The sequence below is a fragment of the Theropithecus gelada genome, chromosome 6 (assembly GCF_003255815.1).
Source record: "Theropithecus gelada isolate Dixy chromosome 6, Tgel_1.0, whole genome shotgun sequence".
Classification (NCBI taxonomy): Eukaryota; Metazoa; Chordata; class Mammalia; order Primates; family Cercopithecidae; genus Theropithecus; species Theropithecus gelada.
Genome location: NC_037673.1, coordinates 52,615,277 through 52,630,051, shown reverse-complemented (window position 1 = coordinate 52,630,051; position 14,775 = coordinate 52,615,277). Strand labels below are relative to the sequence as shown.

General features: G+C 40.5%; 1 protein-coding gene across 4 annotated transcripts in view; it reads right to left on the bottom strand.

Moving 5' to 3' along the window:
- DDX4 (DEAD-box helicase 4) overlaps positions 1-3,978 on the bottom strand; it is an 80,683-nt gene extending 76,705 nt beyond the window's left edge. For 2 of the 4 annotated variants that reach the window (XM_025387596.1, XM_025387599.1), the window contains exons 1-2: positions 3,876-3,975; positions 2,950-3,032 (exon numbers count right to left, since the gene is read on the bottom strand). In XM_025387596.1, the coding sequence (XP_025243381.1) occupies positions 2,950-3,018 (69 nt within the window). In that variant the 5' untranslated portion in view covers positions 3,019-3,032; positions 3,876-3,975. Of the gene's footprint in view, positions 1-2,949; positions 3,033-3,787; positions 3,856-3,875 lie in introns of those variants that run through there. The other 2 variants (XM_025387600.1, XM_025387598.1) reach the window with 2 other exon arrangements.
- Between the last annotated feature and the right edge of the window lie 10,797 nt (positions 3,979-14,775).

The window sequence follows — 14,775 nt, the reverse complement described above, 5'->3', positions numbered from 1 at the left end:
CATCACAGACAAAACTGCTATAAATTTAAAAGAGAAGGCCAGCTTTTTCTTGAAAACCAAATTCAGTTAGAACAACAAATCAAAATGGTGTCTTTAAAAGAAACGGAATAAAAGACTTTAGATTTCTTCTACATAAAAATGTAATGTATTCATCTCTAGTTTCCGCATTTTTTTTTTTTTTTTTGAGACAGAGTCTTGCTCCATTGCCTAGGCTGGAGTACAGCTGCCCAGTCTCAGCTCACTGCAATCTCTACCTTCCGATTTCAAGCAATTCTCCTGCCTCAGCCTCCCGAGTAGCTGAGGCTACTGGCGCGTGCCACCACGCCCAGCTAACTTTTTGTATTTTTAGTAGAGAAGGGGTTTTGCTGCATTGGCCTGGCTGGTCTTGAACTCCTGGCTTCAAGTGATCTGGCTGTCTCAGCCTCCCAAAGTGCTGGGATTACAGGCATAAGCCACAGCACGTGCCCATCTCTGCACTTTTTATTCAACCTAGGAAGGCAAATAAAGATCCCGATTGCACCATGTTCCTTTGAGTCAACTAAGCCCAAGAACTAATGGCACAACCAGCACAACACCAGGTGTTAAGTTTGCAGACAAATGCAAAAGACATACTACAAATTCACCCAACACAAATGTATTAAGCATCATAAGGTAGACTTGTCAACATATTCAATTTAGTCTTCCCAAGGTGAAGAAACTATGTTATTGAATAGCATAAAAATCCCAAAAAGGTAAATCTGAAAGATTCGACAGTCATCCTTAATTTCAGAAACCCAATGCAATAAATATGCACAACATGCTACAGTGCAGCATGCTGCTTAAACACTTCATGAAGACAAAAATCTTAAACTAAGAAAAAGAAATGGACAGATGGCTATTAAAACCAGGGGGAATAAAGTATGTACCTGTGAATTAAACTTTGTATTATAACAAATCTATTGAGAACAAGGAAGTAAAAGAACTATAAAAAATGTCCTCTGAACAAGTAATTCCATTTTTGAAAAAAATCACCAAATTAAAACAAATAAGATGTAAACATTAATGACAATACCAGAGTGAGAAGTTAACACCACTGAAATTCCTACAGAAGTTGTAATATGGAATAGTTAGTGCTGAAGTGTGAAAAAAGATGGATTCAAAAGTTACTATCAGATGGCTGGGTATGGTGGCCCATGCCTGTAATCCCGGCACTTTGGGAGGCCAAAGTGGGAGGATCACCTGAGGTCAGGAGTTTGAGACCAGCCTGGCCAACATAGTGAAACCCTGCGTCTACTAAAAATACAAAAAAAAAAAAAAATTAGCTGGGTGTGGTGGCACACACCTGTAGTCCCAGCTACTTGGGAGGCTGAGGCAGGAGAATCGCTTGAACCTGGGAGGCAGAAGTTGCAGCCAGCCGAGATGGCACCACTGCACTCCAGCCTGGGCAATAGAGTGAGACTCCATCTCAAAAAAAAAAAAAATTACTGTTATATACTATCATCAAAACTATATAAAACATGTTTCGGCCAGGCACGGTGGCTCATGACTGTAATCCCAGCACTTTGGAAGGCTGAGGTGAGTGAATCACCTGAGATCAGGAGTTCAAGACCAGGCTGGCCACCAAGGTGAAACCCCATCTCTACTAAAAATATAAAAATTAGCTGGGCATGGTGGCATGCGCCTGTAGTCCCAGCTGAGCAAGACTGAGGCAGGAGAATGGCTTGAACCCAGAAGGCAGAGGCGGCAGTGAGCCCAGATTGCACGACTGCACTCCAGCCTGGGTGACAGAGCAAGACTCTGTACCAAAAACAAACAAAAAATGTCTGGAAAAAACAAAAGAAACTTGACTAAAAAATTTAACAGGAGTGCTTGTCTATTGGGCAAGATTTGTAGGTGACTTTCTCCTCTTTTCCCAAAAAAGCTGTAATATTTTTATGATGAGAGGAGAACTATAAAAAGATAACACAGTCCAGGTGCAATGGCTTGCGCCTGTAATCCCAACACTTTGAGAATTTTGCCTGAACTCAGGCGTTGGAGACCAGCCTGGGCAATATAGTGAGATTTCATCTCCACAAAAATTTTTAAAAATTAAAAAAAAAAGGTAACATGTTATTTCTTTAAAAAATTTCCAAGACAAGAAACATGATAAATTTATATTAGCATTTTGAGTATTTTAATATAAACGTCACATATAGATCAAATTCAACTAAGACAAAAGATTGCATATTTTATATTTTTGTCTAAAATAAGAATTTCCACTAAGGCAAAACTTGAAATCAAAGTGTCAGAACTGACATACACTCAAACTGGAAATTCTGAAGGAGGAAAAAAAAATCAACTTGTAGAGACACCATCAAGTAAGTAACACATACAAAAATAATCTCTTATATTATCTTTTAAAGTACCTTCTATTAATCTTTTTAAAGCCAATTTCCAAGTCAGAACTGAAGCCCAAAAAGCTTACCCCACTGTCCCCTGCTAAATTACAACGTAACTCCCCAAATGTCATTAAGAAAAAAGATCTGAAGATTCATACAAACTGACGTTACCAACTCAATCAGCCTAGTATCATTTATTCTGAGAGCCCTCCTTGCACAAAATCAATTCTCAGAATTCAAAATATCTCCCAAAACGTAATTATTGTTTTCAATTTTCCATACAAGGGTCTTTCACTGATATCAACCACATTTGTCTAAGTTTGCTTTCACCTGAAGAAGTCCTAAATCATTGAGATTTAAATTAGGTCATTAATATTGTTACATCTATTTTAGTTTTTAATTATCAAATTTTCTCAAGCTATTGTATCCTATACGAGGCGTAGCTTGCCTCTTACTCCCCATATAATAGTTAATAACAATCACATGGAGATAAACACTGGCACAGACTGTATAATTTAGAACCCTCACCACAGTGATTTTCAACTTTGATAAAATCCATAGCATTTAATAACTCAACTTTAAATGTTATTACCTTCTCAAATATGGGAACATAGGAAGACATGTGAGGGTTGATTTCTGCTTCCCAATCTTCATCTCCCATGGTGGCTTCAAGTTCTATTCAGGAAAAAAAAAAAATGCATATTTGGACTCAATTAGATCAGAATCATAACTTTAAAAGTATAAACTCATTGTTTCACATACACCTCTTGAAACTACCCAACTAGGTGCTGATACCCCAGAAGCTTTTTCCAAATAAGGAATTAGGTCTCTTCTTATCTAAAGCTGGCATTTATCTCCTTTTTTATCTTTAAAAACTAGTCGAACCTCTTACCTAGTCTAGCAATCACCATGTTCCCAGCGAGCCTTACGCTTTTCCCAAAAATCTGTTCATAGAATTTATCTCCTCCCTCAAAGAGTCTCCAAACGACTTATTGAATATTAAGGGAGAGGAAAATTTTTTCAGAAACTACTTAAGATTTCTCCCTTCCAGATTATCTCCCTTCCAGATTAACGTCTAAGGTGGACAGGATGTTTGCTTTGGGGTGTTGGTGTGCGCGGGGGCAGGAGTACGGGAGTTGGCGGGGAGGTGGCAATTGGGTGAAGAGGGAGGCCTTGGATTTTAGTGGGAAAGGGAAGAAGGGTAGGGTCGCCCAAATCCTACCGACAAAGGACAACCAGCTTCAACTAGGAGGGTTTGTACACAAATGGTACTAGGACCATCTCTGTTCAGAGAAACCGCAGTGTAGAGGCCGGGAAGAAGGCCCCTTTGCCTCCTCTGCAGGCCTCAAGCCCAGACTTTGGGCACCCAGGGGACTCTTGAGACCCTGAGGCAGAAAGACTCCGAAGGACGGCTTCGAAACCCCGCCTACCCCATCCACTCTTTGACCAAAGGCCGGTTACTGGGGAGCCCGTACGACCGAATTCAGGCCAGTTCCCGCAGAAAGGCAGCCCACTCACCTCTCCGCTGTTTGCTCTCCCAAGTCCTCGCAGGCGCCCACGCGGCTTAAACGGCTGCACGTGCAAGACGCCCACTGCGTCAGGTGCGTGCTCCAACAACAAATGGCGTCTGTTAACGATTGGCTGGTGCCTAGCGCCACCAGCAAATCATCGCTCAGATGTCCAGTGGCGTCCCGCCTCCACTTCTAGCCTGCGCATTCCCTAAACGCTAGCGTTCGGGTACCTATGGCGACGCTCTGGCCTCCTTGCCAAATGGCCTGTTGGGCCTACGAGTACAAGGCTGGCCGAGGGCCCACTCATGTCCACGTTCTCTGGTGGGGTCCTTATTCTGGAGACGCTCTGGATTTTCCGTGTGCAAGCTCCACAAGCCAAAGATGTCCACCTGCCTTTTTCTAACAAAAAAATGATAGTAAAAGGGGAAAGGGATAATGCTCTCCCTACTCGGCCTCTTCGGTGCTCTCTCCCATTTTACCCATCGCAGTCCCTGGGCAGTTGGCCCCTCGGGTTCTGCATTTCAGAGGCTCGCTTCACATCCGGGGATTCCAGGTGCCTCAAAGTGCAGCTGAGGCCCATGGAGGAGGTGCATTCCCTCTTCCTTCCAGTAAGGGGGGCAGGGATAAGACTCCGTCCAGCTGGTACCCTAGGAAGTTGTAAAGAAAGTTAGACTCGGCTGGGCGTGGTGGCTCATGCCTGTAATCCCAGCACTTTGGGAGGCCGAGGCGGGCAGATTACATGAGGCTACGAGTTCGAGACGAGCCTGGCCAAAAATGGCAAAACCCCGTCTCTACTAAAATTACAAATATTAGCCGGGTGTGGTGGCGGGCGCCTGTAGTCCCAGGTACTCAGGAGGCTGAGGCAGGAGAATCGCTTGAACCCGAGAGGCAGAGCTTGCAATGAACAGAGATCTGCCATTGATCTCTACCTGGGCGACAGAGTGAGACAGAAAAAAAAAAAAAAAAAGCCTGTAAGAGTTGGGGGGTCCACCACTTTGGAAGAAAACAGGCTCTGCTCCAGAAGGAGGGAGGAAATTGTGCTAGCATAGGTCATTCATCAAGGCTTGGATTTGTGATCCACCTGTTTACATTCCTTCCGGCATTAGCCAAAGTGGCCAAGGGTTATTCTGATACTTCATGCTGCCTTCAATCAGATTTTCTTGTTCTGTCCCCAGCCCCCAACCCCAAAGCAGGTAAAATCCCTCAGTATTTTCCCCAGCCCTTCAAAAAGCGTGACCATGGGCTGTTTTAAAAGTGTAGTTCTCAGAGGCCAGGCGCGATGGCTCACGCCTGTAATCCCAGCACTTTGGGAGGCTGAGGCGGGCAGATCACGAGGTCAGGAGATGGAGACCATCCTGACTAACAGGGCGAAACCCCATCTCTACTAAAAATATAAAAAATTAGCCAGGCGTGGTGGCGGGCGCCTGTAGTCCCAGCTACTCGGGAGGCTGAGGCAGGAGAATCGCTTGTTCAAACCCGGGAGGCGGAGGTTGCAGTGAGTGGAGATCGCGAGACTAGGCAAAAAAAAAAAAAAAAAAAAAATTATATTTAACAAAGGTCAAACCAAAATACAGTTCGATATAATTCATTTTAAATAATTTCCATTTTTAAACCAAATTTTCACATCACATACCCTCGAGGCATGGTGGAGGAGAGCAACCAATCTTCAAGGTTCTGAATTTGTATTCAGGTCCTCTAAGGTATTTTAATTCCATTCAAATTAGAGATTGTTCTTGCAAAATTTTTAATTCTATGGGAAAATATTTACTAAGCAGAAAAAGCAAGATATAAAATCATGTAGAGAGAATGACAACTAGGTTTTTTTTTTTCAAGTATGGAAAACTTGGGCAAATTTTCTAAAATGAAGACATTTTTTAAAAACACTTAGCGAACATTCTCTGCTATTCACTCACTTGGAGAGTGCAGATTCTTGTTGCTCTCAGGTATTGCAATAAAATGACTCTTAATGAAAAAGTCTGCATGTATAATGTGTGAGAGGAATCCTTGGTTAAGAAAAAGTGAATTCTGATGAGAAACGAAGTTCAATAGCATAAATAAGCAGTGGATAAAAATAATATAATTTAAATATTGACCATGAATAGTGAAAAAAGACAGTTTTGTAAAGATTTGCTTCTTCATGTGTGTTCCAAGAAAGTGAAGCTAATATTCTATTTTCTGATTCCCTCTTATAGATCTTAAGTTAGTGTTAGTGATGTTCTGTAACATAGAGAAAAGGTAGGAATTCACTTAGTTGTAAAATAAGGCTTAAATGAGCACCTACTGTACACCAGGTACCAAGCTAGGTGTTAAGTAAAATTGGCCCATATCTCAAGGAACATTCTAGTGGAAAGAATGGCAGTGGCAACTGGAATTTAAAATCTTAAGACTGCTGTGTCTAATGATTAAATAGAAAGCTCAGATGAAAAAAACTTTATTGTATACAGTTCCTCCAAATTCTCTAAATCCCATAATTAGAAGGATTGATTAAAGCAAGACAATTTCCTCAAAGAAGTCTCAGTTTTAAATCAAAGTTTGTAGTTAAGACCCTTCACACTTTCGAAACACTAAATTCTCAAAGTTAATACAAATAAAGAGAACTGATATTTTAGTCTTTTTATCTTTTCAGCGTTATCTTCATCTTATTCAAATAATGATTTTTTATTGATGTGGATTGTGCCTAGCGCCACGTCAACACTGTTAAAAATTGTTTTAATCCACCAGTAGGCCAAAATTAATCACCTCAAATGGTAGAGTATATGTTCATTCTTAGATACTATAAATATTTGAGAATAGTTAGAAAATATCAAGAATATTAGGTACACAAATATTTGAGAATCTCTTACTATGCAAAAAATCACAAATACTAAAGATAAAATATGAAATACAGTAGGTTGGAGGCCGGGCATGGTGGCTCATACCTATAATCCCAGCACTTTGGGAGGCTGAGGTGGGTGGATCACTTGAGATCAGGAGTTCAAGACCAGCCTGGCCAGCATGCTGAAACCCTGCCTCTACTAAAAATACAAAAATTAGCTGCGCATGCTGGCGGGCATCTGTAATCCTGGCAACTCGGGAGGCTGAGGCATGAGAATCACTTGAACCCGGGAGGCATAGGTTGCAGTGAGCCAAGATTGCACCACTGCACTCCAGCCTGGGCAACAGAGCAAGACCCCATCTAAAAAAAATAAAATAGAATAAAATACTGTAGGTTGGAGCCCTGTAAAATCAACACAAAATGGAGGGGATGGGTATAATGATGGTAAAAGATACCATGATGCTAGTACACACCTGAGGAAGAAATTCAACAGAGAGAGGTGTTCAGCATACCAACCAGGATTCAGAGAAACTTCTGTATTTTATTTTTCCAGTAATGGCTAGGGCAATATTTACTAAGGTGCGGTATACATACCACTGAGTTAAGCAGTTCATGGACATTTTCATTTTGATAGTTATTTTAATGTTTTTATTTATTTATTTATTTATTTTGAGACAGAGTCTCGCTCTGTCACCCAGGCTGGAGTGCAGTGGCCCGATCTCAGCTCACTGCAAGCTCCGCCTCCCGGGTTTAGGCCATTCTCCTGCCTCAGCCTCCCGAGTAGCTGGGACGACAGGCGCCCGCTACCTCGCCTGGCTAGTTTTTTGTATTTTTTAGTAGAGACGGGGTTTCACTGTGTTAGCCAGGATGGTCTCGATCTCCTGACCTCGTGATCAGCCCATCTCGGCCTCCCAAAGTGCTGAGATTACAGGCTTGAGCCACCGTGCCCGGCCTATATTTATTTTAATATGTGTTAGAAAACTAGCACAGCAAATATGATTTCAGAAATATAATTGCTTAGACTGAAGCTAAAGTAAATGTTTTGTTTTAAAAACTTACTAAATTAAGAAAACTGGGCCGGGCGTGGTGGCTCAAGCCTGTAATCCCAGCACTTTGGGAGGCCGAGACGGGCGGATCACGAGGTCAGGAGATCGAGACCATCCTGGCTAACACGGTGAAACCCCATCTCTACTAAAAAATACAAAAAACTAGCCGGGCGAGGTGGCGGGCGCCTGTAGTCCCAGCTACTCGGGAGGCTAACGCCGGAGAATGGCGTGAACCCGGGAGGCGGAGCTTGCAGTGAGCTGAGATCCGGCCACTGCACTCCAGCCTGGGCGACAGAGCGAGACTCCGTCTCAAAAAAAAAAAAGAAAACTAAGGACCGGGCGCAGTGGTTCACGCATGTAATCCCACCACTTTGGGAGGCTGAGGCGGGTGGATCATGAGGTCAGGATATCGAGACTGTCCTGGCTAACACGGTTTAACCCCGTCTCTACTAAAAATACAAAAATGGTAAAATCATGAAGGTGGTATTCAAATGACTGAAGTTTGGGAAACACTGGTGCAAATTTAAAAGACTCTAAATCTGGGGGCTGACCACTAGAGAAGCGTTCTCTATTATGAGTAAAGATATTTAATCAGCACCTGTTCTGATTCCATGCTTACCTAGCAACTTCTTTACTAATCACTCAACTTCCCTAGTGATTGGATACTGGGAAAGGAGGTGCCATAAATAAGACAGACAAGCCTTACTTGCTCCTTATTATGAATTAATACATTGAAATTCTGGTTTAGAAATCAGTCTTGTTTGAACTTAACTAGTGTTCCTGAGAGGTCCTGTTTGCAAGCAACCAGCCTTCCTAGATGACATAACACAATCTGTGGCACCTAAACTCTGTTATCAGTGTGTTTAATGAGAGCTTAAAGTAAGTGAAGGATAAACGTCAAACACTGTGTCAGGTCACCTTGAACAATACTTCCTTAGACTAAGGGGTCTTATTGGCCCTTTGTCACAGAACAGTGGTTGACCAGTGAACTATGGAATTTAGTGAACAGTCACTAGGAAAGCATAGTACCCTAGGAGGAGAAATAGTGACCAGACCCTGTCCATGAACCTTGGCCAGGAATGAATCTCTTTTTGTCTGCCTCTCTCAAGACTGAAGGATTACAGCTTTCAAATAGGAGGAAAGTCACCAGCAACTGGCTGTGAATTCAACATTGGTAATCTCTGATTGTTCATTTATTAGCCATATGACCTTGGGTAAATTATTTAATCTTTCTCTGTAAAATGGAGATAACCAGGGTCATCAGATACAGATATGGAGGTTGTATCCTGCAAAAAGGCACCAAACCAAAAGGCAAGAAATAGCTGAACCCTCCCTGCCTGCTCTCTACTGAACAAGCCGGGCACCTGCACAGCTGCATCTACTCATATGAGGCACCATTCCAATTCTCACAAAGGTTAAATTCCCTCTATTTAAAATACTTAGAATTGTTTCTATTTCCCTGATTGGTCCCTGATTGATACAGGGGTTTTATTGGAAAACTTCTTTGCCTGAAATCTGTCTTTTGGAATTCTGAAACTTTATTATAGAGTGCCTAATAAAAAGACTATCAATTTAGGACCTCACAAGGAGTTATCTACACTTGTTCCTTCTACTTCCTCACCTTTCAATCCTCAATCCACTGCAATCTGACTTCTGTCTCATTGCTTTATTGAAACTGCTACTGGCAAGGTCACATTGACCTCCTTGTTACCCTACTGGCAGTTTTCAGTTTTTAACCTAGGGGACCTCTTAGCAGTCAGTGACACCGTTGACCACTTCTTTATGAAAATACTCTATATGTAACTAGATAGCCATATGGAAAAAAACAAAATCTGACCTGTTTCTCACATTATACAGAGTAAGAAATTCACATATAAGAACAAAAATACTATGCAAAAACTAGAAGAAAACACTGATGAATTCTTCTGTCCTTGCAAAAACTTTTCTACCTATGATTTAAAATCCCAAAGGAATAATTGTATGTAATATGACTAAGTAAAGGCTAAAAAATAAAACTTCATGGCAAAAAATAACTATAAGAAAGCCAAAAGACAAATGATAAGCTGGAGAAATATATTTTCAACATACATCCAGTAAAAAGATTAAGATCTGTAATATGGAGAGAGCTTCTAAAAGTAAAAAGAAAAAGATTAACAAATCTCAAGAAAAATAGGCAAGAGATATAAACAAAGAGTTCACAGAAGAAGAAAAGCAAATAGTCCTTAAATAAATGAAGAAAATCTCAACTTCGTTTTAAGAGCAATGCAAATGAAAACTACACTGAGAAACAATTTTTCACCTATTCGAATGGCAAATGTTTGATAATGCACTCTGTTAGAAAGCTGTAAAGTAATAGGCACTCACATTGCTCTTGGGAATGCACCATGGCATAACCCTGAGGGAAGGGAATTTGACAATATCTAGCAAAATTACACATGCATTTACCCTTTGATCCAGCAAACTTTCTTCTGGAAGTTATCTCACAGATACACTGGCAAAAAACACGAAAGGATTTTACACAAAGTTATTCACTGCAGAACCAAAAGCTAAAGACTGAAAACAACCAAAAACTTCCTCAACAGCAGGGCAAAACATCTACCAATGGAATACTCTGCAGTTATTAAAAGAAAAGAGGATTATCTCTATACACTGCTATGGAGTGATTGCCAGGATATATTATTGGAAAAAAAACCAGAGTAGTGTGTCCAGTACGCTAGCTTGTATCTACAAAGACATATTTGCTCATTTTTATTAGGAGGATAAACCGAAATTAATAAAATGGAAAGAAAAGAGGGAACCAGCAAAGGATAAGAACGTGTGCTAGGCCGGGTGCAAAGAGATTTCCCAGCCAGCAAATCTCTTTCTTACAGCAGAATGCTAGCTAACAAATGTAGAAGAACTAATAGAGGAGTTTTTTAGTTACCATTTTGCAACTATCATACTAATATTTGATTCTGGCTTATTTAAAACTAGCAGCTGAAAGTTTGATGAAAAAAGGACATTAATAAGGTCTTATATAGTGTCTCCTCATGAATTAGTTATCAATTATAAAGAAAAAATAATAACTGTACAGTGGAGAAACCTGGAAGATACTATCTTAACCAAGTGACCAAAGTTAGTAGTACTGTTCTGGTGATCTACTGCTGCATAACAAACTACTCCAAAATTTGGTGGCTTAAAACAATTTATTATTATCTTTCTTGGTTCTGTTGATTGAGGCGGCTCAGTTGGGATCTCTCATGGAGTTACATTCAGATGTTGGCTGGGACTTGATTCATCTTAAAGTTTGATATCAATTTATTTAACATTCAAGATGGCTTCTTTCTTGAGCTATCTGGTGGCTGGGATACCTGGAACAGTTGGGTGGTGGCCAGGCATCTCTCTCTCTCCAAGTGGCTAGCTTGGGCTTCCTCACAGTTGGTGGTCTCAGTCAGACTTCTTATGTTGGTGGCTTACCCCCAGAGTGAGCATTCCAACCAAGCAAACATTGCAAGGACAAAATTCCAAGAGACCAAGGCAGAAGCTGCAAGGCCTCTTCAGATCTAGTAGAAGAAGAAACAATCACATCTGCCACATTCGATTAGTTAAAAGAAAGTCATTGGGCCAGTCCAGATTCGAGGAGAGGCAACAACATAAGGCCATGAAAACTGGGGACATAGTTCACTGAAGAACTTGGAGACTAGCTATCAATGATGATCAATATGCATCATGTGCCTCCAGATATAATGCAATAAGAAAGACACTATAACACTCATGTGCTATTTCTGCCAGAAATGTTTAACTTGAACCTCATCATGAGGAAACTTGCGATAGATTCGAATTAAGGGACATTCTACCAAATAGCCTATACTCTTCAAAAATGTCAATGTCATGCAAGACAAAGAAAGCCTAAGGAATTAATTCAGATTAAAGGAGCCTAAAGAGACATGAAGACTAAATGCATGATTAATCCTGGGTTAGATGCTGGATGAGAAAAAAAGAATGCTATAAAGGACACTATTGGAACAATTGGTGAAATTTGAGTTAGGTTTATAGATTAAATAAGAGCACTGTGTCAATAAAAAATGATCTAATTGTAATAACTGTACTGTGAACATCCTTGTTTTTAGGAAATATACACTGAAGAATTTAAGGGCAGAGGCATATTGTCTGCAACTTAATCTCACGTGGTTTAGGAAAAACTGTATGAGAGAGAGAGAGAAAGCCAGGAGGGGTGAAGAAGGGAGAGAATAATAAAACAAATATGGCAAAATGATAACAATGGGTAACTCTGGGTGAAAAGTATATCGGAATTCTTTGTGCTATCTTTGCAAAATTTTTACAAGTTTGAAGTTATTTCAAATTAAAGAAAATATTTTCAAATGACCAAAACATATCAAAGATATTTTAAAATTTTATGACTTCATCATTAACGATGCAAAAAAAGGTCCAAGTCAAAACCCAAATACCTTATTGGCCACCTTTGCTGGATGCTAGGGAATCAACCAATCTTGAAAACTAGTAAAAAGAAAGAAGCGGCCGCGTGCAGTTGCTCACGCCTGTAATCCCAGCACTTTGGGAGGCCAAGGCAGGTGGATTACGAGGTCAGGAGTTCAAGACCAGCCTGGCCAATATGCTGAAACCCCGACTCTACTAAAAATACAAAAATTAGCTGGGTGTGGTGGCATGCACCTGTAGTCCCAGCTACTTGGGAGGCTGAGGCAGAAGAATCGTTTGAACCCAGGAGGTGGTGGTTGCAAGTGAGCTAAGATCATGCCACTGCACTCCAGTCTGGGCAACAGAGCGAGACTCCGTCCTCCCACCCCCCCCAATAAAAAGAAAGAAGCAAATGTTTATACTACATTTCCTAAGCACACTTTATCTTGGGGTAATCAAACTGTTGAGGGAAAATTCTTCTCCTTAGAAGAATTCCAGCTAATAAACGAAACATTCCTCTCTATTTTCTAGGCCAGGGATTGGGAAACCAAGGTCCTCAGGACAAACCTAGCCCAGCACCTGTGGCTGTAAATAAACTGGAATACAGTTGTGTTGGCCCGTTTGTGCTTATTATAACAAAAATACCTGAGACTGGGTAATTTATAAAGAACATAAACTCACAGTTCTAGAAGCTGGGAGTCCAAGATTAAGGCACCAGCAGGATCAGTGTCTGGTGAGGGCTCAGTTTCCAGTTCCAAGATGGCAACTCATTGCTGCATCCTCTGGAGGGAAAGAACACTGTGTCCTCACATGGCAGAAGAGTAAAGAGAGCAAACCTACTCTCTCAAGCCCCTTTTATAAATGCCCTACTATATTCGTGAGGGTATAGCTCTCATAAGCATCACTTCCTAAAAAGGCCCCACTGAATTTTGGAGGTAACACGCATTCAAATCATGGCAACCGTCACCCCATTTGTTTGCATATTGTCTATACTGGTTGCATTCACACCATAAAGGCAGAATTTAGTAGTTATGACAGAGACTACATGGCTATTGGGCTTAAAATATTTACCACTGGGCTGTTTACAGAAAAAGGTTGCCAATCCTTGCTCTAGTCCAGGAGAAGAATGGCCAATGACCTCCAGTGCCCAAACTGTGAGGGCACTATTACAAACTCACAGGGACATCACAGGGTATTTTAAATTTCTGAGGAAACAACAGTGACATCTGTCAGAAGCCATGTGAACTACCAGCTTGAGGTAATTCAAAGTTTCAACATTAGAGCAAATTACATTCTTTTGACTAACCTATCTTTGCAGTCAGGTTTTCAGTGGTAGATATGGTCTCAAGAAAGCGTTGTGCAGAATCCAGTTACGAACAGGAAATGAGGGTAGTGGTGTCCCACCTGATTTCAAGGTTTCAGAAATTATGAGGTACCCAAGAGGTATAAACATCCCATTAGTAAGCAAATGTGGTTATTTAAGGATGAAATTAAAGTATTATTCTTTCAATTTATGTGTATACTTTAAAGTCGCTACTAAGTTATTAGGACATAAATACATATGTTAAAAGTAATAGCAAAAACCATAATTACTTTTGCACCAACCTAATATTAATTTGTTTGACCCTAACTACTTAATAAACAGAAATGTTAGGTACTTCTTTTGACCTATGGGAACTGAGAAAAAATTATTCAGACACTAAAGGTGCCATGAACTTCTGATCTAGTGGATGATCATCAATGGCTGCTGAAACAATTAGGTGAAAAGCAGATGAGGAACTTTGTTATAGACAATATTTGAGCCCACTGAACAGCCTTAATCTCACAAAAGAAAGACCCCCAGAAATCGTGTGCTTCCCAAAGTGTTACAATAGAAGTACAAAATACTATCTATAAAGGCTTGATTTTAAAAAATCAAGTGTGAATATGATCAATTGTTCAACTATCCAGACTTAACTACCAGCCTACAGCAATTAGAGGGAATAGAGAATATTAAATAACATTGCAAGGATATAATCAGCAAAATCTAGACTACAAGAAATTTTACTGGAAAAAAATACTTCAGTTTCTTTAAAAAAAAATGTAAAGGTAAAAAAGAGGTGGTTAACTTAGGACTAAAGGGGATATAAGAAACATAACTAATTGCAATGTGTGAATCTTGTTTGGATCCTGACTCAAACCAACTGAATTAAATTACAATACAATTCAAGAATTTGTAAATTCATGATACTAAATGATACTAAGTAAATAATGTTTTAGTATGATAATTATATTGTGGTTATAATTTTTTAGATGAGTCTTTTGTTGTTGTTTTGAGACAGGGTCTCACTCTGTCACCCAGGCTGGACTGCAATAGTGCAATCTCACTGCGCCTCAACCTCCCTGGGCTCAGGTGATCCTCCCATCTCAGCCTCTCAAGTAGCTGGGACTACAGGTGTACACCAACATGCCCAGCTAGTTTTTGTATTTTTGGTTGAAACAGGGTTTCTCCATGTTGCCCAGGCTCTTCTTGAACTCCTGGACTCAAGGGATCTATCTGCCTCAGCCTCCCAAAGTGCTGGGATTACAGGCATGAGCCACTGCACCCGGCCTTAAAAGAGTCCTTTATCTTTTAGAAATACATACTGAGG